General features: G+C 42.5%; 2 protein-coding genes and 1 long non-coding RNA gene across 7 annotated transcripts in view; 2 read left to right on the top strand and 1 right to left on the bottom strand.

The window, feature by feature from the left end:
• LOC310684120 overlaps positions 1 to 3,992 on the top strand; it is a 6,456-nt gene extending 2,464 nt beyond the window's left edge. The window contains exon 3 of the long non-coding RNA XR_014514692.1: positions 1,643 to 3,992. This is a non-coding gene — a long non-coding RNA (uncharacterized lncRNA). The remainder of the gene's footprint in view (positions 1 to 1,642) is intronic.
• Positions 1,232 to 19,978, bottom strand: GPATCH1 (G-patch domain containing 1). 5 transcript variants are annotated; one of them, XR_014514689.1, is made up of 20 exons: positions 19,878 to 19,978; positions 18,123 to 18,257; positions 16,904 to 16,989; positions 16,435 to 16,595; positions 16,092 to 16,189; positions 15,610 to 15,665; positions 14,822 to 15,058; positions 12,813 to 12,960; positions 12,579 to 12,658; positions 11,254 to 11,458; positions 10,390 to 10,680; positions 9,329 to 9,507; positions 8,969 to 9,096; positions 8,555 to 8,691; positions 8,103 to 8,272; positions 7,212 to 7,425; positions 6,373 to 6,483; positions 5,447 to 5,571; positions 4,007 to 4,198; positions 1,232 to 1,553 (listed from the first exon to the last, which is right to left on the bottom strand). XR_014514689.1 is itself a non-coding variant. In XM_083454578.1 (20 exons), the coding sequence occupies exons 1-20, from the start codon at positions 19,969 to 19,971 to the stop codon at positions 1,523 to 1,525; spliced, it is 2,844 nt and encodes a 947-aa protein (XP_083310704.1). In that variant the 5' UTR covers positions 19,972 to 19,978; the 3' UTR covers positions 1,232 to 1,522. The 5 variants fall into 5 exon arrangements, 2 of the variants coding, with proteins under 2 accessions (XP_083310704.1, XP_083310703.1); XR_014514690.1 differs by having other exon boundaries at positions 5,447 to 5,601; XM_083454578.1 differs by having other exon boundaries at positions 4,007 to 4,164.
• Positions 19,970 to 26,698, top strand: part of RHPN2 (rhophilin Rho GTPase binding protein 2) — a 47,945-nt gene continuing 41,216 nt past the window's right edge. The window contains exons 1-2 of the mRNA XM_083454584.1: positions 19,970 to 20,139; positions 24,216 to 26,195. Of these exons, the coding sequence (XP_083310710.1) occupies positions 26,127 to 26,195 (69 nt within the window). The 5' untranslated portion in view covers positions 19,970 to 20,139; positions 24,216 to 26,126. The remainder of the gene's footprint in view (positions 20,140 to 24,215; positions 26,196 to 26,698) is intronic.

Consider the following 26,698-nt stretch of genomic DNA (forward strand, 5'->3'; position numbering starts at 1 on the left):
GGAAATGTACTCATACTAAAAGGGTTTTTAAAACAACAATAAACCACAACCATATTAATATTTTGAATGGTAGTATCCACAAGAGCCCCAGGTCTAGCACATTTTTCCTCTTAAGGCTGTCCAATGCTTGTTTTGTCATCAGTATAGGGGATATTTGGCAAACCTGGAATGCCCCATAGTACAGAGCAATATTGTAGGGACAAGCATTTGACAAGGTCTTGTACTGAAGGAAAAGTATTGGGCTCGATGCAATTCAGTGCCATATAACAGAAAACACTTTTCTGGATGTGTGGGGTATATGTTGTGTGGGGCTCACACACTGGAAGCTCAGCTTTCTCCCTCCACTCTCTAATGTGCTGCAGTGGTTATAGAGTACTGAACTTTCCCATCCTTCCGTAAAACCCCTCTAAATCCCATAGAATTTCTATTACGGTACAAAAGCAACTATTAATATGCACGACTTATGGTACACCTGGCACTTGAATGCAGATGCTCCCATGGTACAGGTCATTCCATTTCTCCCCTCCCACACTGAGGATACTTTCTGCAGCTATTGAGCATGCTCAGTCCTCCTTGGGCCATCCTCTCTCCCCACCCCCACTTTTAGTGGTTTCCTCCTCCTCCTCCAGGTTTTCTGTACCTACGCAAATCTTGGGGATCTCTTGAGTCTCCTGATACTTTTCTCCTGTACATGAGCGATGGCACCCACACAACCTAAGCATCAGAAAAACGGGAATGATGATAACTAGTGGAGCATTTCTTCTGCAAATAAGGGTTGCTGGATTATGTAGGAAGCTCCAGTCCTCAAAGAAATGTTTCCTGGGAAAGATGGGCTAGCACAAGAAATCAAATTCACCTTTGCCTGCTCTCTCCCTCTTCCAACCACTTGTCTCTTAATTGCAAACACTTTTTTCAGCCTTTTAAACCATCGTGCCTGCAGGGGGGTTTGGATGCATAAGCAAGCATGAAAAGCCTGAATAAGACAAAAAAGCCCTGGTCTAAAGAAAGCTAGTCACAAGCCCCATCATCATGAGTTTTTCTTTAGAGTGGGCCCCCAAAATAGTAACTTTGTAAGGAAAGACTGATTTTCCTCATAACAATAGCAGAACACTGCTACACTACTTCAGTGGTCAAAGATTTCAAAAAAGGCAGCTGTTGGTGAATATTACTGCTTTACAATATTCTCATATTTATACTTCAGGCTTGAAAAATGATTGTAAGACATTAGGCATAAGATCAGTAAATTTACTTTATTAAAATTTCTTCATGCTCATCCTCTTTAAAATGCATAATTTTCATGATTCCTTTTCATATTACAATAAAGTTGAACAAACTTCTCTAGCATAAACCACATTTCCTTTTATTTTTAACTCTGAAATCATAAATTCAACTTGTATGTTTTTATGCTATCAAAGCCAACATAAATACAGTATTTACAGAACATTCAAATGTGCTTTGCACTGTTGATCTGCCATCATAGAGGAGATCCATTTTGAGACCAAAAGATGTTTAAAAATCCAAACTATCGCTTCACAAGTGGAAGATGTTTCAGCCTAGAAGAAAGCAAATGGGAAGGACTGAATAAGTAAATAATGGAAATAAACATCTAGAATTGAACCATTATAATCCATTTCTATATCAGCTAATCCAAACAGAGTCTTCAAGATATTGATTTGACCAGCAATCCAAAGAAGTCCAGGTATATTCTGAGCTAAACAATGGACAACATATCTGCTACTGTTCCCCAGTATAAACAAATCTCCCTACCCCAATAAATAAATTTGACAAAAAGTCACCACTTAAACTAGCTGTTCTCTGAAAGCATGAATCCCTTATTGTGGTCCAATATTAGTGAATGAGGTAAGCTAAGAGATGCACAGACTGAAAAATGAGTCAGACATCTGATCCAGGGAGATTTTCCTTATAATAGGGCAAACACAGTAACTGCCAATAAAACCTCTGAATGATGGAAGGAGACAATTGATTGATTTTTCCAGACCTGATAAAGGTTTATCTTAATCACACACATTCCATTTTTGTTGAATGTGAAATGGAACAAGATCAGAGCTATTGGGAAATTAAATTTAGACGAGCAGACTTTCAATTTCGTATCTATTTTTTGTAGTGATCTATGGAAGAAAATGGGCAAATATATCTGCCAGAAAAAATAAGCATGTTTTAACTGAACTATGCCCCAGTGATTACGATGAAATTAGATGTAGAACGCTAGAATTCCTGGGACTAAGACCTATGGAACTTGGTGGGAATTGCTCCTGAGTAGACATGCCTAAGATAGTGCTGTAAACTTTGTTGAACAACTCGGGAAGCAAACAGCAACTACTTGTTTATTTATTACACTCCCTTTAGATAAAGTATCTCAAATAGATCTATCCCAATTTAGACAATATCGTAGTCTGGCTCATCATGGGCAAAACACTGTTTGATATGACTGTCAGTGATGTGCTAAATCTTAAAATAAGGTACTCCAGGGAAAAGAGAACCAGGTCAGTGATATTGTTGCTAACTAAAATTATAGATGCTAAATGCCCAAGACAAGTGCTAATGCTGAAGTCATTAAGAGTTTCTGAACAGCCTGATTAACAGTCTCAAAGTCTCAATTTTCCCTTTCCTCTGATAATTGTTGCCTTGACAGCTTTTAGTGTCCAGACTATAAAATACTGGGATGCAGGTACTCATATTAAAGTCAAGTGTTCTGTTATGGCCATTATAATTTGACATTGTGAGTTTCCAGTAGGGTTCCTTTCCCTCTGCTTGCTGACCTGTTTTAGGAGCATTTTTCTGAGGCATGTATATTCTGCAAGTTGGTAGTGCATATGAAGCTACCTTACAGGTAACAAACTTGAAAAAAGCACTCCAAAAATTCTAGAACTTTCTTTTAGTAAATTCCGAAATGAATAGAGCCATAGGTAAGCTATGCAAAATACAATGTAGGCTATATTGCACAATTTCTTTGGAAGCAACTTAAAATACAACCCACTGGGACAGATTTATTAACCTTTGAGATATTAAAGCACTTTTTCTAAAGGAAGCGTAATAAATAAACAAGGAGCCTTGGTAAGACTCAGCTAAGTTGTCCAAGAAAGTTTACCAAAAAAACCAAAACTCAAAACAGTAAACTGTTGAAAAACCTGGAGCCTTATCCCTTGGAAACAAGCATTTGAAACTAGGCAAAGGGCTATTTGGTGGCTACGTGGGGAGAAAAAAGTTGACTATTTCCTCCCTACTACAAAATGTTTTCTTCCTAAGGGATTTTTTAAAGGTATCAGGATTGTTACACACATTTGTGGTGATAAAGACCCCTGAAGCACCACTACAGGGGGGTGCACGGGAGGCTTCCCACTCAGTTGAGGTACAGATGGGGCCCAGATAAGGTTCAGTTGCTGACGCAGAGGCAGTCGGGGGAATACAGCCCTGCACCAGAATCTGCTGAACCCAAGAGAAGAACTCCTGGTACAAGGCCAGCCTTTCAATGCCAATGGGAGGAGGAGATGCCAGAGAAGAACCCTGTGTTCCCCTCAACCCCACCGCCCCAGGAGAAGCCAGGTCCCTTTGAGGTCTCAGGGCCACATGTGGCCCCAATGGCCAAGTTATGGAGCTGGTCCGAGACACTCTCATCACCTCCTGGATCACAATCTCTTCCCTGAAGGGAGGAATGTTAACCACTGGGAAGATACATGCAACACCGTGGGTGGCCTCTGCTCCTCAAATCTTGTCATCCGAAGGGTCTGCTGAAAACAAGGGCTTGCCACCCTCTGAGGCAAGTGTGCCATTTCTAGCTGACTAGTGATGTCTTCTCTCTAATCTCCTTTGATGAAAAAAGACCAAAGCTTGTTCAGTACAATATGGGGTAGCATTCTCTGTCATTTGACCTGCACAGGGGGGCCAGGAAGGAAGGAACTGGTGGAACAAGTGGGAGGGACAACCCACCTGAGGATCTCCCCCCCCCCCCCCACACACTGGAAAATCAGCCCCTTCATCTCATTACCTTCTGAGAAGTTCCTGTGGTGGGATTTCTGTGGTCTCTTCCTCACTGTTGCTGCTATCAGCTGTGTCTGAGCCACTGTTTTTCTCCGAGTCGCTGTTTTTATCAGATTTCTTATTCTTGTGTTTGCCCTTGTGCCTGCTTTTCTTGTGTTTCTTTTTCTGCAAAACAAGTTCCAGGACTGATATGATGCACCTTACAAAAAGAAATCCAAAACTCAAAAAAATGAACTTTTTTATAGTATGAGCATGTATGAGATGACACAATGGCTATTCCAAGATAAAAGCAGGAAGAAGCTCAATAAGGTTAGCTTGATGACGTTTGTCAGAAAATGAGCCCTATCAACTTCAGTGGGTTTTACTCTTAAGAAGGTGTTAGCCAAAATGTAGCTGAAGAGTCCCCCTCACTCTGAAGTTACTAATAAATAACTACATTTAACACCCTCAGTTATTCCAAGCCTCCAGTCCTTATGGTATTTACTCAATGCAGGCATGTCAGCACCAAGCACAGAATTTACATAGGGCCAGAACTTCATGCTTGTACAGGAACTGACATGTGCAGAATCCAACAAACTTAAGTGCTATTTCTATCATCTGCAAATAATAATAATAATAATAATAATAGTAATAATAATAATAATAATTTTTTATTTATATCCTGCCCTCCCCAGCCAAAGCCGGGCTCAGGGTGGCTAACAACAATAAAATAATACAACATTCTAAAATCATTTCATTATAAAATTAATTCAAATCAAATTGATGGCAACCATTGGGCTAGAGTTCTGTGAAGATTGCCAAAGGAGGGAGTCAGGCTGTGCCCTAGCCAAAGGCCTGGTGGAACAGCTCTGTCTTGCAGGCCCTGCGAAAAGATGTCAAGTCCCACAGGGCCCTAGTCTCTTGTGGCAGAGCGTTCCACCAAATCGGAGCCACAGCTGAAAAAGCCCTGGCTCTGGTTGAGGCCAGCCTAACCTCTCTGTGGCCTGGGACCACCAAGATGTTTTGCTTGAAGATCGTAAGTTCCTCTGTGGGACATACCAGGAGAAGCGGTCCCGTAAGTACGAGGGTCCTAGGCCATATAGGGCTTTAAAGGTTAAAACCAGCACCTTAAACCTGATCCTGTACTCCACCGGGAGCCAGTGCAGCTGGTATAGCACCGGGTGAATGTGATCTCGCAGCGAGGACCCCGTAAGGAGTTTCGCTGCAGCATTCTGCACCCGCTGGAGCTGCTCAGACTAGATCCACGCAGGGAAGGTTTATGCATAAAAGCTGAAGCCCCAACGATAAAACATTTGCAGGAGGAGGAAGAGGGACTGGCCAATGCAATTCTGTTCAGTAGAGAGAGCTGCACAGCATCTCTATAGGACAATTATCATACTGTATGCATTTTCTATGGTTTTGCATAAATCTCAGTTTCAACACCCAAAAAGTCAAATTGAAAAATCACCTTCTCCTTTTTGTGTTTGTGCTCTCTCTTGGTCTTGTGTTTTTCTCTGCTCTTTTTAGGTTTTGCTTTCTTAGCGGCTTCAGGAGAACTTGTAAGCTGGATTTCTTCATGCTTCAAAGGAGTGTCTAAAATCAAATCACATACAGAGGAAGTGCCTGATCAAGAAACATCAAAAATACTCAAGGAATGTCAACTTTAAGTTTTTGAAGTCCTTTTAAAGAACTTGACATCCTACTAAAGCTTTTATATCTTCATGCAAACTACAGGCTTAGATACTGAAAAAAAGTTCTGTCTTCTTCCACATCTACTGATTCTGGAATCTGTACAGGGCCTCAGCAGGATTCAAATTTTCCTTGCTCAGGAGTCTGTGGTTCAGTGATAGTATTTGCAATCAACTTTCAAATATTTCTCAATAATGACAGAAACAAAGTTTGTTACATTCTTAAATGTAAACAAACATTTTCTAGTGAAAAAAATACTTGTGAGGTAAGAAAATACCTAGGCAAAAAAAAAAGACCCTATTTAATATCATAAAAAATTCCCCAAAAAACAAGGGGTTCTCTCCTCTACTCCCAACTATGCTACAGGAAGATCCAGGTGCACTTAAATAATAAAGGATCTTAAATGTGTTTCATTCACAGGATACTGCATGCTCTCACGATGGAAGAAGTTGAACATGGAGGGAAAGTCTTAATACTGTGATGACATTTTGTGACTCTACCAAAAAATCCTTTTGGTGGGCATGATGTTAGTACAAGCTCAAAGTTGTCTACACAACTAGTTTGCCTTCAAGTTTGACTCCAAAAAGAAAGTCCTCAATATTCCTGTATGCAAACTTTTAAAAATATACACTTAAACAAACTATATAATTGCAATTCATACAAAGTGTTCTGCAGAATTCACACGTTATGCTGAAATGTATTTACCAGAAGCAGAAACTGGTGGCAATCTTGGTCCAAATTCCTCTCCTGGATCAACTATGTCCATTGGGGGTGGAGTTAAGGTAACGGGAAGCTTGGGTGTGATTACTTCACTTTCTTTAAGTGGAAAAGCACAATTTAAAAAAAAAAGATGAAGTGGCGCTTTGATAATAATGTCTCAAGTATAATACCACAACAAGAACCACCATGCTGAGCCGAACATATAGCTCTTGATTTGTTGGTCCATTCAGAATCCCATCTCTGACAATGATAAGGTGGAAAAGGTTCTTTCTTATAATATATTTCTATGAGCTTGTGCCACCTCAGAGCCTTTTCTCTTAGTTAAAGCGACTTTAAGGGTTTCTATCGACAATTAATGTACTGTTGGTCCAGTAAACTTTATCCTATCTCCAGTTCTACTTACAGGGTATATCAGAAAGTGTCAGGATTTCACCAAGGTCTCAAGACCACACAAGAGTTCTTCAGACACTTCGGGCTGATTCAAACATAATACGCAACACAAAACCATCCCTGTGCATCCCTCTTCTCGCACTCCATCAGATACTTCCTTTTTTGCAGAAGCCAAAACTTGCTAGGATGTGACAGCAAACTACAGCCTGCACTTGCCCTCCAAATCAGTATGATACAATTAAGTTCAAACCATGGTTTTCAATCCTGGTTACGAAGGAAAGCACAAGCCCCCATATGGACATAGTGACAAACTACAGTTTGCATCAAACTGGAACTACCTGAAGCACTATGTATTAGAAAAGGGAGTACAAGGCTCACTACCATAGCACCAAAGCACAGTTTGAAGCCGTCCAGGACTAGCCACTGATTTTTACCTTGTTCATGAAATGAAGGAGCACTTGGCACATCACAAGGCTTCAGACTTTCAGAATCTGGTTCTATCATTGGTGTTGTTTGCTCTTCTCCGTCGCTCTCTTCTTCAGATGATTTTTCATCTGAGGAGCTGGCAAAGATGGCCTTAAATAAATCCATTGATGGCCTGCTTTCTTCTTCTGTTTCTTCATTCTGACCAGTACTTTCACTTAGTGTCTGCACAAGAGAACCAAAAGGAAAGAGGTTTACTTAACATATTTTGCTTTAAATGCCCCTTTAGGAATGTGAATAGCAAACACAGGTTTTCTAAAGATCAGCAGACTATAGAGCCATGATGACCACAATATTTCAGACACTGCTCTGCTCCACATAATGTTAATCTGGCTAAAATGGCAGAAACAAGATGCTTATTGTAACATTTATGTTAGATACTCATGAGAAGCGCTTAAGCCCCTGGTCTTCCAGATGATTTGCTCATCTGGAGATACAGTTCAATGCTCAGTCTTGTTTACAGCAGATTTCTTCCCCTGAGAAGGGGCCACCAATTCGTCAATTCATTCAATTTCCAGCTATAGCTCTCTTAACTGCTTGGCCTTTGGATGAGGGTGGCTGTTGCTGCTCTTGCTGAGTCTGTGCTTCCTTCAGTCTCATGCTCTTGACCTTTCATTAAAGAAGAATCCACTCCTGTATTACAATGGTCTACAACTAGTTGTAGCACATTTCTGCCTATACTGGGCACTGGGACAAAGGGAAAATCAGTGACAAGGAAGTACCCTAAATGCTGTGTATACAATCACTTGACCACTTGGCTGCATCCCCACTTCTTCACAAGGAAGATCCATGTGAAGAACATTCAGTACAATGAAAGCATCAAAACTCTGGCACTACTGTACCTTGTTAGAAACAGCTCCAGTACTTCTGTTCTTGTCCTTTGCTTCAACCACTGCTGGCGACTGTGCCTCCTGTACAACCTTTGATCTAGCCACGCTAATGAACTTACTAATGGCATCATTTTTCTTCTTCTCTTTGTCAGATACATCCCATCTAGATGGTTTCTTTGGCTCTTAAAAGATACAAACAAAATTCCCAGATTTCTTTAGTTTTCTAGTTATATTGATTTTGTCATTACTGCTTATATTTTAAAGCATATTTGATATTTAAATAGCAGTTGGAGGTTATTGTTTTTCATTTGCTATTCATGCACCGGGTGCTTGGCATTCTGCATCTGTCCTGTTTGATTCCCCTCTGTTGTTTCTTAAAAGATAGCTTACTATTTTAAAATGCCTCAAGTATTTTAGTGGCCTGAATCTTTTACTCCCTAGTGATAACAAAATGGACGACTTACTGTTTGAAGCATTGTTTTCTTGCATTCCTGCTTTTGTGGATTGGCTCAGCATGCTTGATGTCGAGTCTGATACAGTCAAGAAGTTGAACACAGAATACTTGTCACGTTTCACTTTGGGCAGTCCAACAATACATGACCTGATGAAAAATTTAAAAATGGGGTTTTCACATCAAGTTTCTTTTTTGCTATCACATAGAAATAAGATCACACAAAATGAGAAACAAGCAAGCTGTTTACAAGTGAAGCATAATTTTAGACACTTGTGGAAAATAACTTATTGACAAAAACCAAGACTAAAATTAACAATGTGACTAAGAAGGCCTAAAGAAGAAGGTTTTCATACGGAATCTACATTTTCTAAAATTAGCTTTTTTCATATCTATTCAACGCTATTTAGAAACTCAAGCAACTTACTCTGAATAGGGATCAGGAACATTAAACCTTTTGCACAATAATTTGTCCGGGTGCCACTCAAACGCCTCTCTTGTCAGCTTGCCAAACATCTTCATCTTTGCAGCAGCCTCTTTGTCACTGACAGCTGTCTAAAATAATCACAAAGGGATTAGTAGCTAGAGTGCTGAAGGGGAAATAATGCACTAGCTACAGTAAATGTACACTGACTCTGAATTTAGTCGCTTCCAAACACATTTTTTTAAAAAATTGAAATTTATGAAAAATAAAACTTTGGGAATGATCTTAAACAGAGGAGCTTTGTGGAGGTGAATACAGGTCATCACAATTCACTGGTTACTGAAGGACTGAAGCAGAACAGACCTCTTCATCACGAGGAACTTCGACTTTTTCTGTGTCGTCCTCATGCTTTGCAGTGGTAAACCTTGAGGCCAAAACAGAGCTGGAGGGCTTGTAGAGCAGGGCAGCACGAGAAAACTCATCTTGCTCTCTTCCACGCTCCCACTCGGTCATACTGTGATCTAAGCAGCTTTCTAGCACATCTATAGAAAGATAGGAGGAGTGAACAGGAGCCCATAAAGCTAAACTAAAAACACAAAAACAAATGAACCTTGTAAAACACATATACAGTGGTGCCTCGCAAGACGAAAAGAATCCGTTCCGCGAGTCTCTTCGTCTAGCGGTTTTTTCGTCTTGCGAAGCAACCCTATTAGCGGATTAGCGCTATTAGCGGTTTAGCGGCTATTAAAGGCTTAAGGGATTAGCGGATTAGCTGCTAAAAGGCTATTAGCAGCTTAGCGCCTTAGAAAAAGGGGGTGGGGAGTGAAAAAAAATCGCAGGAACTCGCAAGACATTTTCGTCTTGCGAAGCAAGCCCATAGCAAATTCTTTTTGCGAAGCACCTCCAAAACGGAAAACCCTTTCGTCTAGCGGGTTTTCCGTCTTGCGAGGCATTCGTCTTGCGGGGCACCACTGTACAAAGGGGAGTGCATTTCTTATCTCAATCAAGTTCTTCATACCAATAAATGGTACACAAAAAAGCATAAACGGAAAGGAAAACTACAAGACAATGGCCTCAAAAGAAGCACTAAAAAGCCATGGACAGCCAAAGTGTCATTCTGGTTCTAGGAAACAGAAAATTGTATGGTTGCATTAAAATACAAATTCTAAGTGAATCACTGTCATACAACTGTGCAATGACATCACATAAGATTTCCTTGCTCCTGAAGAAATGGGGTCAAAATGTATTAGACATCCCAATAGTCAACATTATAGTAAATTTCTCTTTATTAGTACCAGTTTGACACCCTGCCCTTCCTTTGCATTTTGTTACCCCTCTGCTTATCACAAGCACAACGTTTGGATCCAGATGTAAAACCTATTTCATGACAGGGAAGAAGAGCTGCATGTGATTTTGCCAATTACCTTTCTTTCCATCTTTAAGACCTTCTATGTAATTTTCGTATCTCTTTTGTTTCTCTGGATTTTTTGCAAATGGTTTGAAATCACTAGATCCAGTGGTGGCCAACTGGGTTCCTAGCACCAATTGCCACCTCTGTGGAGTAACAGGTAACACAGGCACCTGGGATTTGTCAGGCAAGGGCCTCTGAGGCTGGAGCATTGGAGCTTTCACTTGCTGCTCTGCTGCCTGTTTCACTTCTCGGATTCTTTCTTTGTCTTTCTCTGACAGATATTCCAGAACGGAAGTCGCTGGACCTAAGAAAGAAACATTATGGTGTAAAAACAGGGCAACAAGGAAAACTTTTGTTTTAAGAATCTAAACAGTACAGTGCTTTAAATATATTTGCCAATACTTTGAATTGTCCTTGGAAAGGAAGTGGCTAAAATAGCATCCTAACTTGACAAGCAAGACGGCCTTCAAATTTAGCCTATGGTCAAGAAAAAACAAACAAGGGGGTGAACTGACTTTCTCAATGAACTTCCAACACTGAAGAGCATGTGAACCTACTGAGTAAAAATGTATGCAAAGTCTGAAAAGATGAAGCGCGCGCGCGCACACACACATACACACACACACCAAAGTAAATACAGCCCAGAATATCTGTGCTTGTTATGTATGATTACAAGGGGGATACCCATTAACCCACTAGGTTAATCAATGTTCAGTAAGGAGGGGTCTGATCAATAAGGAGGGGACTGCTGTAAACTTCAGAAATGAATGCCTTTAATACAAATTTGCCAATAAACCCCCCCTCAAAATAGTCAAAGCAACAGGAACCTACAATAGAAACATGTGAAATGCAAGGAAATATACAGCATCCTGGGTACCTTCCAGACTCTTCTCGCCCAGCAACTCCCTCCGCTGAGCAGCAGTCTTCTGGTGTCTGCTTTGCAGCGCTGCATCGCTCTCAAGTTTCCCAGTGGATTCTGCTAATGTCTGCACTAAATGAGAGTTTTCACTGCTAACTTTTAGCACAGGTCGAAAGTAATGGACTGGTCTGTAATCCCTTGGCAGGTCAGGAGGAGGATAAATCTTGTAAAAGGAAAAGCAACAGAGAACATTGAATATTTTGTAGACGGGGTCTCATTTTGATTACTTAAGCTTTAAATATATACAATGTCTCTATCAATCACAGGACACTGTCCAAATTTAAGACGAAATCAGGTGTACAAACCAGTACACAGAATTAGGTCAAAGACCATCAAACACCATCACATGCCACCAAGGTGCCCTAATACATCCACAGCTTCTCTTGTTTTCATAATCTTGTCAACCTCTGCAAAAACGCCACCTTCCTTTGTAGTGGTACCTCTGCTTATGAACTTAATTCGTTCCAGAGATCCATTCTTAACCTGAAACCGTTCTGAACCTGAGATACCACTTTAGCTAATGGGGCCTCCCGCTGCTGCCATCGTGCGATTTCTGTTCTCATCCTGAGGTAAAGTTTTTAACCCGAGGTACTACTTCCGGGTTAGCAGAGTCTGTAACCCAAAGTGTTTGTAACCAGAGGTGTTTGTAACCCGAGGCACCACTGTATATGGCAAGTTAAATTGCGTCTAGAACTATGTTACTTAATCACTGGAAGAATAAACCTTCTGTGTCATTTCCCCTGGCTATACATTCTCAGTTGCTAGGATCAAATCAGGGCAGTGGAGTTCCAACCAATTACCTCTTCCCTGCCTTACTTTTAGGGTACAGAAAGAATAAAGAAGTACTGAGTCTCTACAGAGAGTTTGTGAAAACCTGATAAGCTGCATTGGAGAGATCCTCCTAACTTTTTAAACAGAATTAGTAAGATGCCTGTTTGGGTTAAGCAAGCAAGAATGAATTGATCCTGTTAAACTGTTTGACAAAAATGTTTTTGGGGTTTTTTTTGTGCTGTGGATTTTGAAAATGAAAAATAATTAATCTTGTTGGCAATTTAACAGATAAATTAACTGATACCACCAGAAGCACTTCTGTTTATACAGCTAAGCCATCACCAGCATGAATAGGGAGGTAGTTGGCAGTTAAGTTTCCTACCATAAACCATTAACATATCTCCTGATCTCCTCCCCCATACCAATTTGAGCAAAAATCTGCAGGAAAGTAGGGAAAGGGAGGTGTCTTATGAAATGTCTTGTTCAGGGGAAAAATAAATTAGTTTACGTACCTTTTGAGAAGTTACAGACTTAGACGCTGGTGAGAACCCATCCAAAATTTTCCCAATGTACTTATGTTCTCTCTCTGTTCCTATGAACAAAATTAGAATCCATAAGTGGTTTCAAAGCAAAAACAAATGGGAGCAGAGCTGGGCAATATATGGCAACCTCCTCTATAAGACCCTCCCCTCTAGGAAATTTCAGATGAACAGGATTTTGGGGCTCCAGAAATTCCAGATTCATACCCTGCTTGCTTCTATACTGCTTAGGTGCTGTCCATCCATACAACCCATCTCCGGGTTCCTCATCTTTTAGAATGGTATCATATTTAGAAAGCGATTCAGTAGCATAAATGTCATCGTCTTCATCTTCTAAAGCTCCTACACCAAAAGCCTAAGGAAAACAATATAACATAGAATGGTTACAGCTGAATATTTCAACAGCCCACTAAGTGTTTGTCTTAAAAAAATGCACACGGGGATCTACAGTTAATTTTAGGGTGCTGAACTTATAACTGTGTCAGGGCCTCTATTGCCACTCTGGCACCAACATGGGCACAAGGTCATATACACAGAATTCACAAGGAAGTCAATGAACTCCCTTGTTTGGTTTTACCAGGCCGTAGGTTATCTTGCTTGTCAAGTTAGGATGCTATTTAGCCAATTCCTTTCCAAGGACAATTCAAAGTGTTGTCAAATATATTCAAAGCACTATACTGTTTTAATCTAGGGAATCTAAAAGGTTCACATTCTCTCATATGAACCACTCTAGTTATTGAGGTAACCAACAGAGGCCTGGCTCCATGCTCCACCACACACACATGGAATCAAAAATGGTTCAGGACAGGGCCTTTTCAATGACAAGCTGCAAAAGCTAGTGATCTATAAGGATTAAGCAGGGCTCCTAAAAGAATTTATTACACACATTACCTCAGTACACTTCTTTATCCTCCTAGCACATGTCATTACCTGCAAAAACTCTACCTAACAGGAATGCAACTATGGATATGTCTGCCTGAAGGATGTACCAAGGTGCTACTTATTTCCTGATATTTTTACATGAACCATGTGCCTTTTATACCAGTCATGTGTCTTGTTTCTGAGAAACCACTTAAGAACTCACAGAAATGGAAACAAAGATGGGAACGAGCTTCCACGTAGCACACAGGCATTTACTAGAATTCTGCAAACAGCAAAACTTCTGTTCTGCTTTAAATGTACTTTGAGCTTTCTCATCAACAAGCATGACTGGCTCCAGGTTTTTTGGGAGAAGGGGCCTGGCAATGTGCCAGTGAGCGAGTACCCAAATCCCACTCCATGTAGGTGCAACAAACATCAAAGAAGGGATCTTCCTTCCTCCGGACAGAGGGCAGACAGCGATGGATACTGCTAGCAACAGCCATCAGTTTCAAGCAGGAGAAGACAGGCAGGCAAGTGATTATACCTTTTGCTCCTAGGTGCCATTGCTGCTCACTCAGGTGGGTGAGAGAACCACCATCACTGTTAGGAGGGATTGGGTGGGGGAGATGAGCAAGTGGCGCAAGCTTCTGCTCCTCCCACCCACTGCCGCTCAATTGTTCACCTAGCAAATGAGTGGCAGCTGCCGGTTCTATCCTCTCCCTTCACAGCAGCTGCTCCTGCCTCCCACAGCTCTTGGCTCACATACCAGCAGGTCAACGGCAGCTTCCCTCAACTTCTCAGGCAGGGGAGGGTAGATGAGGGGTCGTTTCCAAGGGCAGCAGGCAGGCAGAAGGGGGTGGAGGAAGAGATGCCAGACCTAGTGCCGTTGTTGCTGCCATCCAGGCCCAGATGCAAGTGGGGGTGGCTACTAGTGCAGCTGAGAGAGCATACTTTATGTTTAGCAGTGGGTCAACACACAAACTTGGCAGCTGCCCAGTGATGACCCACAGCACTGGCTCTGCAAATTAACTGCACAAGGCAAGTGGTGAGATTGTTATCATGACACACAAGGCTGGGTACACTGTATACATGCACAAACCCACACACCATCTACCCACAATTTAACTCAAATTCTGCAGCAAGATAAGCTGAACTGACTAAGCAATGGAAGTTGACTCCCTTGCCCCCCCTTCTCCTAATCAGTGGTGAATAATAAGTTAGGCTGGGCACTGAAACCACCCATGGAAATCCTCTTTTAGCTTCAAACATTTTAAAAAGCATCATCCATTCACTTACAAGCCCATCTATCTTCACAGCCACAAGGGTGAAAAAACTTTTAAGCAGCCGCGTTTTACCTGGCCTGAAATGCCAAGCTTCCGCCCTTTACTGTGGCGCAGATCTCTAAGATTTGAGTTTTCAGCACTGGGGTTGAAAAGGTCAATGTGTTCTTCTGAAGAGCCAAATAAGGCTTTGGTGGGATCCAAGCCTTTGTACCCAAGTCCATGGACGTTATCTTTAGGAGTCAGGTCTACAGGCACTACATCTTTGGGTGCAAACGTCACGTTTTCTGGGCGATATTCATCCTCTTCTTCCTTTAGGAAATTAACACACATTTGTAACAATGCATTGTTATTGAGGTCAGCAAAAAGACCTTGCTTGCATTCATCCCAAGAATCCTTCCTCTGCTGCAGGGGCAACAGTTTTGTGTCCAGAAGCCACAGGCTGACTGCAGAGCTGAATCCAGTGGAGGGACAGGCCAGAACAAAGGTGAGCCTCTGCTCTCTCCCCAACCCCATTTCTCTTCATCCAGAAGGCTGCAGGGACAGATAACGCTCATCTAAACTGACCACTTGTAAAAGGCTTTTGAAATTAGGCCAATGGACTCATGTGGCTCCAGGATGCCCTGCTCTGCCCCACTGTGAGTTATTACATTTGAAAGCTTTTGGGAGCTGAGACTTCTTTTTGGTTAGCTATGCTATCTAGTAAAAGTCTACATAGAGTAATAGCGATCTCGAAAATTGGAGTAACAGTCTAAGAAGAATGTTAATGTCATCGGAAATGATCCTTTGCGTGCTTTGCAGAACTGCAGATGAAACAAAAAACAGTGGCCCCCACCCAAAGTAAAGTGTTGCAGAAGCAATACCTCTGACTCCTCAGATCCAGGGGGCAAAGCACAGCCATATATTTTCACTTCAGGCTCTGCAACCAAGTATGAAGACACAAGGTTAAATTTCTATCTTTCTTCATTATCATGACTATGCAAAGGGCAACGTGCCCAGAATCTACATTGCTGTGGCTCCACTGAAGTGGGTCACAATAAGGTTGACATAGAATGGAATGTAAAAGCCAGTTTGGTGTAAATGGTTCGAGTGTTGCACCAGGGTTTGAATTCTCACTATCCATGAGAATTCATGCCAAGGTCACTGGCAGTCACAATTTCTCAGCCTAATCTAACTCACTGGGGAGGGGGAAACCACCATGAGCTCCTTGGAGGAAAGGCGGCATATAAGTGTAATAAATAAATAAATGGGGATTATACAAACTACTTTCTAGTAGACTGGAATAGACAGACCATTTTTTTAATGTTGTTGACTGATACAATACAAAACATTTCATGGAATATACCAGGCTTCTGCTTCCGTGGTTTCCTCTTTACTCTAGGCCCAACTCCTTGTCCTTCTTTCCAGCCCATTTTTCGCAACAAGTCAATACCAATGGTTATTCTGAAAAGGAAATTTATTAATAGTTTTTGTAACCACATATACTAAAAACTTTGTGTAAACAATACCTGCAAACATCAAGCAAAACACAGGCCAAGTTTTCAGAGCTCCAGATTTCGCATCAGTGAAGTCTGAGGAGGAAAAGCTGGTGTTGCCAAGTCTATGTCCCCTACCCCAATTTTAACCCATTATCAGTTGTATTGCCTTTTACTCATGAACACAAATAATTTTCCATAATAGGTACTTACTTTGCAGGTGCTATAAATTCATCCAACACAGTGGCTCCAGGGATCGGGCCAACAACTCCTGCAAGTTGTTTGGCCTTCTCTTTTATTTTATCTTTGCTTTTGGAAGCAAATTCATTTGTAATTGAAATTTCCTTTGGTGCTATCCCATGTTCACCAAGATCCTTTGGAGCAAGAGGAGAAAGTAAGAAGAAACAAACCAAATTAGAAAGGATTCCTCCTCATCCACATATTAAAACAATTATCTTGAAATGAAAACAAAGAGCAGCTTCATTGCAACATAAAATGTATTGGTTCTTGGCAAAACAGACTTCATATTTATTGTGCATTGCAGAAATAACACTACATACATATATACTTAAGACGAATGAATAACCAGAACACAGACACACACATCCCATTTATGTGGAACTTCAAAGGATTATGACAGTGTTTTTTTTATTTCTTTAAAATGCATTATTTGCAAATTTACCTCTTCATCCATAAAATCTTCTGGCCCAAGAACTGTTTTTTCTGCTCTGTTTTGACGTGATGATACAAAGGTTGACGGTGCCCATCCTTTAAAGACAATAACAATTCATTCTTATAAGACGTGAGTAATTAAAACACTAGCATAATGTTTCATAGTGGAAATGGAAAGTTATGTTTAAAATTACATAATGTTACCTTGTCTGTAATCCTGTCCACATTCACAGGTGAGTAAGTGCCAGTGAAATCAGTGGTGTTAACCTCTGAGTAAACATGCATAGTATTGCACTGTAATTATGCAGTGCTAATAAGCTAGCATTTACAAGGGGCCCCTAAGGCATTTGGACCCAATTCAAGATGCTAGTTTTACCCTATGAGAGCCCAAATAACTTGGGCCCTTCATACTGTTGCAATTACCATCCTCACTTTGTTCCATAGTATCTCTACAGTGAACAGAGCAGCTTTCTGGCTGTGCCAAAGCATGGGCTGAAGGTGGGTGGTACAGGGGTCTTGCTGAAACCAAGCAGTTCAGGTCACTGCTTGGATAAGGGACTGTCTGGAACCCCATGCAGACTTCCCTGAGTTCATGATGGAACAATATATATGTCTTGTAAATGAAGCAAGCCTGAACCACAAGAGGATTTGAGAGGTACTCCAAATGTCTATAAGAACCAAATTAAGTGTTGGTTTTTTAAAAAAAGGAAATAAATGCCAACAAACTGGAGCCATGATAAAAAGGATAGGATAAAAACTAGTCACACAATATTTTTATATATCATACGTATTTACATTAATGTAATGGTATCTAATAGCAACTAGAAACAAACAATAAATATCTATTCATATCCACAGCTAAAGAATACCAATAGTGTATAATGAAAAAATCTTAGCAAGAAACTGAACAAACGTAGGTTATATTTTAACTGTCACTGGCTTTAACTGGAATAGTGCTTTATCATTTATTTTGTTCTAAAATCTTTTTATAAGTCACATTGCAAGGACAATGTGCCACAAAAGTCAGGGTGAAAATTATTCAAATAAATTTATAAATATTTTAAATATCCCATTCTTCCTTCAAAGAGCCCAGGGTAGCATAGGTGGTTCTTCTTCCCACCATTTTATCCTCAAAATAACCCTGTGAAGTAAGCGCGCCTAAAAGGTAGCCCAAGGAGTTTTGTGTAAGATAGAAAGAAAAGAACTTTTAGACATTAGTAATTACCCACCTTCTTTTGAGCCCACTGTGTTAAAATAGCCAGCAGAGAAACCACCACTAAATGCTCCATGGAAACGTTTGTACCGTCCCTTCTCATCTTTGACAGTCTGCTCTTGGAGAGGAACTGGTTTCTTAATTCGCTCACCTGCAATTATTGTTTTAAGAAGCATAAATTAATCAGAACAGTGAATGAAAGGTGTAAAGAGGAGGCATATGGGTTTGCTATTCCACTATGAAAATTAGTTCGCACCCTGCCCAGCAATGCCAATTTATCATGGCAGACTCAGGGGAGAAAGGGCCTAGAAGCCACAGAGCGCAGCTCCTTCACATGTCTCTCTTCCCAAATTCACAAAAACAAGATGAGACAAGGCGGGGGAAAGTCAACCAAACGCTATGCTAGAGCAGCAACAAACAGGCTCACTAACCAATATGATCAAAAGGTAGAAAATACAGTAGTTTTCACTTACTTTTCCATTCCAACTACACCCTACCTCTAACATGCACTTCTAGCTACATATGGCACCAGTGAGGAGTCAAACAAGACCACTGGAATATGTACTGTTTCAGTTTAGGAGTACTGAGCTACACAGAGTATCACAAGTATTAGGCTGGTTTCGTATGATCAATTTCTTCAGCTCAGCCACTTGCTTAACAGTCTTATGGTGCAAGATTATGGATATCTACTGAGAAGCAAGTCCCATCAAGTTCAATGAGACTTATTCCCAAGTAGAACTGCAGTCCTAATTCCTACCCCATTTTAAGCAAGAATACCTGAACCAGCGTGAGAGGCGATCTACACATTAACTTTGGGAACATGCAAGGAGACTAAACATTAGGAAGAACTTTCAGAAGGTGGTGAACCCTTCTTAGGAGGCTTTTAAGCAGACGTTGGATGGCCACCTGTCAGGGGGTTCTTGAGCTGCGGTTCCTGCGTTGCAGGGGGTTGGACCGGATGACCCTTGGGATCCCTTCCAACTCTACAATTGTACAATCCTACAAATAACAACAACTCTCCTTCATTAGAGATTTTAAAGTGGAGGTTGCGAGGCCATCTGTCAGGGGTTCTTGAGCTGCGATTCCTGCATTGCAGGACCCCTTGGGGATCCCTTCCAGCAATTCCATGCGTCCATCACCCTTCAGCCCCAGCAGCCATCACAGGCAAAGACATGGGCGTTTTTGTTAGGGTGCGTGTGTTAAAAAGTGCTTGAGCTTTCTTTGTGAGATTGCCCCAAAAATGGCTGAACTTTTTTTGGGTGGGGGGAATCACAGACATTTCCTTTAAAATGTAAATACCACCAAAAAGCAGATACTAGGTGGGGAGGCTTCTGTTTTGGGGGGAGGGGCAGAACCTCAGTTTCTTAAGTATTTTTTAATGCTTTTAAACACTTCATGAGAATTTAAGGACTGCCCCCCACAGCCCTACCAGTTGGCTACCCCCATGATCAAAAAGATCGGGTGCGATGGAGTCTGGAGCCCAGCAGCATCTGGAGGTGTGTACCCCACCTCCCCACCCCCGAAATAAAAGGGCTGGCACATCCTCCTAGGCAGGGTGAGGGTCTGCCCCCCATAGCCAATAAGCACACACCCCCAGCCTCCAGCCTGCCTGAGCCCCTTTCCCTGAGACCCTTCCCCCAAACAAGAGGAGCACATTAACCCGCCCCCCCGTCTCCCTCTCCCCAGTGGTCCCTAACACAGGCGGTGCTCTCCCCTCAGAGAGGCCCCGAGAAGAAGCGGAGGGAGGTGGGCCTGGCCGCCACCAACTCACCCTCCTCCAGGGGCTCCAACGGCGTGCCGAAGCTCACCAGCTCTGCCTCCTCGTCATCGTCGCCGCCGCTGCTGCTGCTCTCGCCCGCCGCCATCTTGCCGGGCCTCTAAAGGGGCGGAGGAGCCCCGGTGCCGCCTCTTCCTCGGCCTCCCTCAGCGGGGCGGCGCCTTCGAGCTCAGCGCCGCGGACTGACACGCCTCGGCCGGCCGGCAGGGCGGGCGGGCGGAGGAACGGACGGGGCGGCTCTCCTGCTGCAGCTGAGGTGAAAGGCAAAATCCAACACCGACCGTCGGCTCATCGGCGACGGTTGCACAGAAAACGCCATAGCGACTACACAACCACCACAACGCCAGCCAGCAGGACTCTTTTATAACGACGGACAATAGCATGGATTTTTTCTTTCTTTCCTTGTTTTATTTTACCCGCCCCCTCACCCTAAGGTGCCCCAAGGCAGGTTGCAACCATAGCTGTCAACTTTTCCCTTTTCTTGCGAGGAATCCTATTCGGAATAAGGGAATTTCCCTTAAAAAGGAAACGTTGACGGCTATGGTTGCAACGTCAAAACACAATATTGAAAACAGCGAGGAATCCTATTCGGAATAAGGGAATTTCCCTTAAAAAGGAAACGTTGACGGCTATGGTTGCAACGTCAAAACACAATATTGAAAACAGGGAACAACTTCCGATCATAACGTAATAATAACAACAACAACAAGGATAGGGTAGATCGTGGAAAATAAGCACCTCGGATCTCAAAGAAAGTCCAAGGGAAACGAGCGCTTTCAGCACCTTTCGGGAGCGCCCTCTGTTAAAACACTTCGATATAACGGGAAGACCGAATTATAATGCTAAAATTACAATGCTAAAACCACGTCGATATAACGGGGGGAAATGAATTATAATGCTAAAAACAGGTCGATACCAGTTTATCTTCGGCTATTGTTATTGTTACTATTAGTACTTGTTGCGTTTTTATCTCACTTTTTCTCCAAGGAGGTCAAGGAAATTCTCCCTCTCATTTCATCCTTGCAACAACCCTGTGAGGTAGATTAGTCTGAGAAGCCATGACTGGCCCAACTACACCTAGTGAGCTTCATGGCTGAGTAGGAATTTGAACCCTGGTCTTCCAGGTCTTAGTCCAACACTTTAACCACTACTACACCAACCTGACTTCAACAGACTTCAACTGTTAGGCACCTAGGATGCACCTTGGACCCCATCCTATAACAAAGGGTCCACAGAATGAACATTTGTATTCCTGTCCTCTTTAAATCACATTCAAAGTACATTTTTTGCCCTTCAATAATTCTGGGCACTCTTGAGAAATGTCTCTTTATGACAGATAAACTGCAGTGCCCTGAACTCTTTGACTGAAATAATGTGCTTCAAATATATACTTTGTATGCAAGGGCCAGGAAGTCAGGTCAATTTCTTACCAAAAAAACCAAAAACCCACCCCAGTATTCTCTTGACACCTGAAAGATTTAACAGTAAAAACAACTAAGGGCCTTGTGGCACATTGAAGGCTACCAGATTTATTGTAGCATAAGCTTTCTTGGGTTAAGAGTCCACTTTGCCAGATGCACGATGCATTCATCTGATCCTTAGTTGGCTGGTTTATATGTGTATGTGTGATTTTCCCCACCCCAGTTTTAAAAGTTATGAGGCAGTTAACCCCATGTCTCTGAAGAACACATTTCTAAAACCTGTCATACATTGGCCAGAAGAGGTCAGTCAAGGACTTATCATCAATGTCTAGATTTTGGCGTGAAGAATTGCCAGAAGGGTTGCCCTCTCATTTTGATGCAGCAAGTAGAGTAGGGGCACTCTTGTGCCACTTTTTACAATCATGGCTTCTTCCAGAGAATCCTGGGAAATGCAGTTCATTAAGAGTCCGGGAAAATGCAGATCAGTGACAATGGTCAGTTTCCAGGATTCAAATGTATGACATGGATGTGATCCAACTTAGGGCACTTTAAAGACTAATACAGTGGTACCGCAGGTTAAGTACTTAATTCGTTCTGGAGGTCCGTACTTAACCTGAAACTGTTCTTAACCTGAAGCACGACTTTAGCTAATGGGGCCTCCTGCTGCTGCCGCGCCACCAGAGCACGATTTCTGTTCTCATCCTGAAGCAAAGTTCTTAACCTGAAGCACTATTTCTGGGTTAGCGGAGTCTGTAACCTGAAACGTATGTAACCTGAAGCGTATGTAACCTGAAGCGTATGTAACCTGAGGTACCACTGTACATTTATTATGATATGAATTTTCAGAACTATAGGCCATTGCATCAAGGATGTTGTCACTGCACTTTTCCCTCTGGCTCCCTTTAATCTTTAAAGGTAAAATGGTGTCTATATAAAACATACTCAAGCATAACTTCAGAATTATTGAAGGAAAGCAGTTGCTGTTGTTGTTAATTTAATTTATAGTTTTGTGTCCATGCACAAAGTTGGCATGAAGTATAACAACAGTAAAAACTCATTACACCAGATAAACAAGTCCTAAAGATGTTTCCAACCAACAGAATTTGAATGCAAAAAACTACATCCCTCAGGTTGAGTGCAGATAAATGACTTAAGGCTGAAAAAACAAAATAAAATTGCAGAAGAGATTCCATATAGAAATTCAAACGCATGTACTAGTTCATTGGACGTGTATTATTGTTTAAATACAGTACTTAAAAGATCATATCACACCTTATATACCCAACTAATCACTGCACTTCACAGGAGAAAGCCTTCTGCAGATACCTTTGCACCAGGAGGTCCACTCTGTAGAAGTAGGAATCATGTTCTAAGTGTGGTGGTACCTCCTCTTTGGAACTCCCTCCTGTTATGTATCAGACAGAAACTATCTCTGGTGTCATTTTGGTGCCTGTTGAAGACATTTCTTATTCAACAAGACTTTTAAGTGGATATTTTTATCCCAACCTGTATCTGTACTGGTTATGATTTTTTTTAAATTGAATTATTTTGATTGTTTAATTTGTAGTTTTTTTATTATTTATCACTTTGAGATATTATATAATAAGCGATTTATAAATGCAATGGGATGAATACAAAAATAAATAAATACTGTAAATAAATAGTGTTATTAGAGTAGGTAACAGGAGATCTGTATTCAAATTCATGATTGGCCACAAAACTGTCTGGATGAGCTTGTGTCAGTCAGCCCTTTTCAGCCTAAGCTACCTCGCAAGGTTGTTCTGTGGAGCATGTTGGCAGCCTTAAGAGAAAAGTTCTTATCAACATAGTCATCCTAACTGACTCATCAGAGTGCCATATTAGCTGGACAACCCATAAAAATTTCTGCCTGACCTTTAGAACTAGAGTTTTGCATTCGTCACTAGCATCACACACACATAAATCTTTTTACAATTGACAGCACACTCACCCCACCTAGAGCTTTATAATAGTTAAGATAAACAAGCTGGGATTGATCAAACATACCAGATATATACAGAATCATGAGCTCATTATGTCTTAGTGATTTTCAAGTAGTTTGTGGGGATGGGGGGAGTTTAGGAACCACCGCTGCAGGTATAATCAATAATTTTTGTGCCCAGCAGCAACTAATTTAGGCAGTCCTGTGCACACTTATTGACTGATTTAATTTCTATCTGGCCTTTTGATTCTTATGGGCTACATTTAAACAGGGCGGTCCAACAAGTTACCCAATGCCCACCTCAAGGCCTTTTGTGTCAGCCCACCGGAGCATTTGAGGAGGCACTGGTTTTGGGAAGGAGGGATGAGGGCTCTGACAGGGTCCTCAGGTCCTCCAGTCTCCTTCCCAAAGCCTAATTAGCGCTTTCCCAACATTAGGAAGAAGGTGGTAGGGCTCTAGAATTCTGGCAGAGCCTCGCGCCTCCTTTCTAAAATCTGGCACCTTACTTATCTGGCTTTGGGAAAGCAGCATGAGGGGTGGGGGTGGGGTGGGGACAAATTTTGACCTTGTTCCCTCCTCCTGTGCAACAAGGTGGTATACAGGCCATGGGTTCTGTGTTGAAGTACTCTTGAAGCCCACTTAGAATAGTAGGCTTGGGTTTTTCAATAATAACACTACAAAAATAGCACTTGTCATCTTTGCCATGGTTGTTGTAAAAGCCTTCCTACGTGCCTTTCTATTTTTATAGACTATCAATGTGTACTTCCCACTGACCGGAACACCACTGGGTGTTCAAGAATGCTGGGTCTGTTGCAATTCATCCTGAGACCTTTTTTTTTTTTGTGAATGAACAGCATTTTGGAGCTGCTCCCCACGCTATGGAGAATGACTCAGTCATGAAAGAGGGAAGGGTAATGAGCCATAGTGACCACATTATCTCTTGTGTTGCAGAAGATAAAGCGAAGCAATAGAAAGAAAATTCTTCTCCAGAAATAGAGACAAAATGATGACAAAAGAAGCAGCTCTAAAACACCAGGGAGAGGAAAGCTTCCAGCAGGGAAGAGTTTCCTGGCAACTAATTGTTTTCCTTTGATTCACACAGCTGCCACTTGCGATTGTCTGCCCATGCCAAAGAGGCAATGGAAAGCTTGCTCTGAATTAACTTAAGAATTAATGTTCTTCAAAGATCGTAGCTGACTACTCATAAAATGATTCATTCTACAAAACACTCGACCAAATAACAACAAAAAGTGTACAGTGTATGGAGAACTCCGCAGGAATTCACGACCAAGGAACTTGGCAACAGGTGATGCCAAAACTATTTTCAACAAAATACCTCACCAAAGAATCCAGAGTAAGCTTAGCACAGTCAAGGAATAAGAGGATACATCCATTTGTGGATCAGGAATTGGTTAAGTGGCAGGAAGCAGAGAGTAGGAATAAATTGACAAATTTGCATATTGTGTGATAAAAAAACCCCATAAAATACTTTGTTCTAAAAAGAAAAAAACCTCAATTGGCTGGATCTGTGGGCAGCTGCCCACTTTGGCAAACCACTGAACTGCAAGTGGCACCTTCTCAGGAAAAGGCACTCCAGCCCCCGACTAACTGTACCTGCCCAAGCTGGTCTTACTGAACTTTGGCACCCTTGATTGCTATGGTTGGTAAGTTTTGGTGCATGTGCGATTCTTGACTTGCTCTGGCCCTGACTACTGGCTTATTGTGCAGCTGCTAGTTGTCCTCTCCTGGTTCATCCCCTCTGGCTGATGCCTATGGCCCACCTTTGACAGCTAGGCCTATCTTCAAAGGCGTTGGGGATGGCATTGTGGACATCCCCTTCACATGCAAGCAAATCTTGGCCAACCCTTATCAGCACAAACACTTAGGAGATTTTTTTTCTTGCACACACAGACATGGGGGGGGGGGTTCCCTCCAGGTGACCTTTTTATTTTGCATTCATTTGCTTGCACAAGACCTACACACAGATTATTAGTCTATCTCTGGCCTTTATTGAGCATCTATTCTGATTTGTTTGCAGGGAGTTATTGGACAAGGAGCCTTCCTCCTGCTTTTCCTGTGGAGTGTTTATACCGCACCTCACCTCCCTGTTCCTCATGCATTCACCCTATACTTTTCAGTGCCTTTCCTCATCACTTTCCAAGCTGTAAAACATCACTTTATTTTTTTAAAAAAAGTGGATTTTTTACGCCAAGGGGAGGGAGCACTGCTATTCACTCTAACTGTGCCCGCCTAAATATCCAGCACGTGCTTGATTCCCGCCTGCAAAATGCTGACAGTCTGGAAGCAACCTGGTTCTTCAGAATTGAGGACACAAATAGTGTCGCTTGGGAATCGGGTTCCTGGCTGGTGTTTCCCTAAGTTTTGCATGGCAAATCGGCTGCTTGAATCTGCGTCACTTTCGGTAAAAACTCTCCTTGGCGCATCAGCTGAGGAGCCTCCCTCTCTCTGCCTGCTGTTAAGGAGAGGAAAGCTGCCGCTCCCTGCACACCCCGAGTGTCTGTTGACTCTCCGAAGGGCTGGCTCAGTTGTCCTGATAGCGCCGTTGCTAGGAGCGGACTCCGCCTGGCTCCACAAATACACAGGAGATCCGAGGAGGCGGTCCCTCCGTCCCTCCCTCCCTCACCCCACCCCGATCTCCCGTGGGCTTCCCCAGGTAGAGGAGGAGCGACGGAAGGCGAGGGAATCGAGAGTGCAGCCGGGATCCGGGCTCTCTCAGACAGACATTCATCGCCTGGACGGTGCGCAGCGCAGCGCCGGCGAGCCAGACTCCGCGAGCAAGGCGACTCTCGTCTCTTATCGCAGGGCGAGGTGGGAATTACCCCGGACTCTGCTGCTCTGGCTATGACGGACGCGTTGTTGCCCTCGGGCTGCCGGGCGGCGGACCAGAGGGGAGACTGCTACTTTCGAAAGGTAAGTCGAGGCAAAAGCATCGCGGCGATCTGACCTGCGGACAGGTGGGTGGGTGGCCGGCAGGCAGGCAGCGCGCACCCCACCCCTGGCCCTCCGTAGGCAAGGCGCAGCGCGACTGAATCTGCCTGCCACCCCGATCTATACTTTGCGCCCTGAAGAACCCTTCGCTCCGCCAGGAATTTGGAAAGGGAGGCGGTTATGCTGTTGCCTGTATGGTCAAAACTTTGATTTGGCTTTTTGAAGGGTGTTTTTTTTCCTCTTAGTAAAAGCTAAGCATAACAGGTGTGGTGGGGAGTCTCGAGGGGATTTGAATACAGTAGTTATTTCATTGTGTTGGTTGAATGTATTTGCTCATCTGCTTAGAGCAAGTTGACAATAACAGTAGTTATCTTATGGAAACATAAATGACCGTGAGAGGGCACTTAGCAGTTGTTGGAATTGTTGGAGACATTGCTGCCTTCTAGAAGGAGCGTGCATAATCTTTAGAGTTGCTACCATTTCCC

The sequence above is a fragment of the Podarcis tiliguerta genome (genome assembly GCF_965153285.1).
Source record: "Podarcis tiliguerta genome assembly, chromosome: 8".
Taxonomy (NCBI): domain Eukaryota; kingdom Metazoa; phylum Chordata; class Lepidosauria; order Squamata; family Lacertidae; genus Podarcis; species Podarcis tiliguerta.

Coding starts and splice junctions, on each gene's coding strand:
- GPATCH1 (XM_083454577.1), bottom strand. CDS start 19,971: ATGGCGGCGGGCGAGAGCAGCAGCAGCGGCGGCGACGATGACGAGGAG. Junction 9,097..9,328: donor AAGTTCCTCGTGATGAAGAG/GTCTGTTCTGCT, acceptor TGATTATTTTAG/ACAGCTGTCAGTGACAAAGA. Junction 8,692..8,968: donor GTTCCTGATCCCTATTCAGA/GTAAGTTGCTTG, acceptor ATTTTTCATCAG/GTCATGTATTGTTGGACTGC.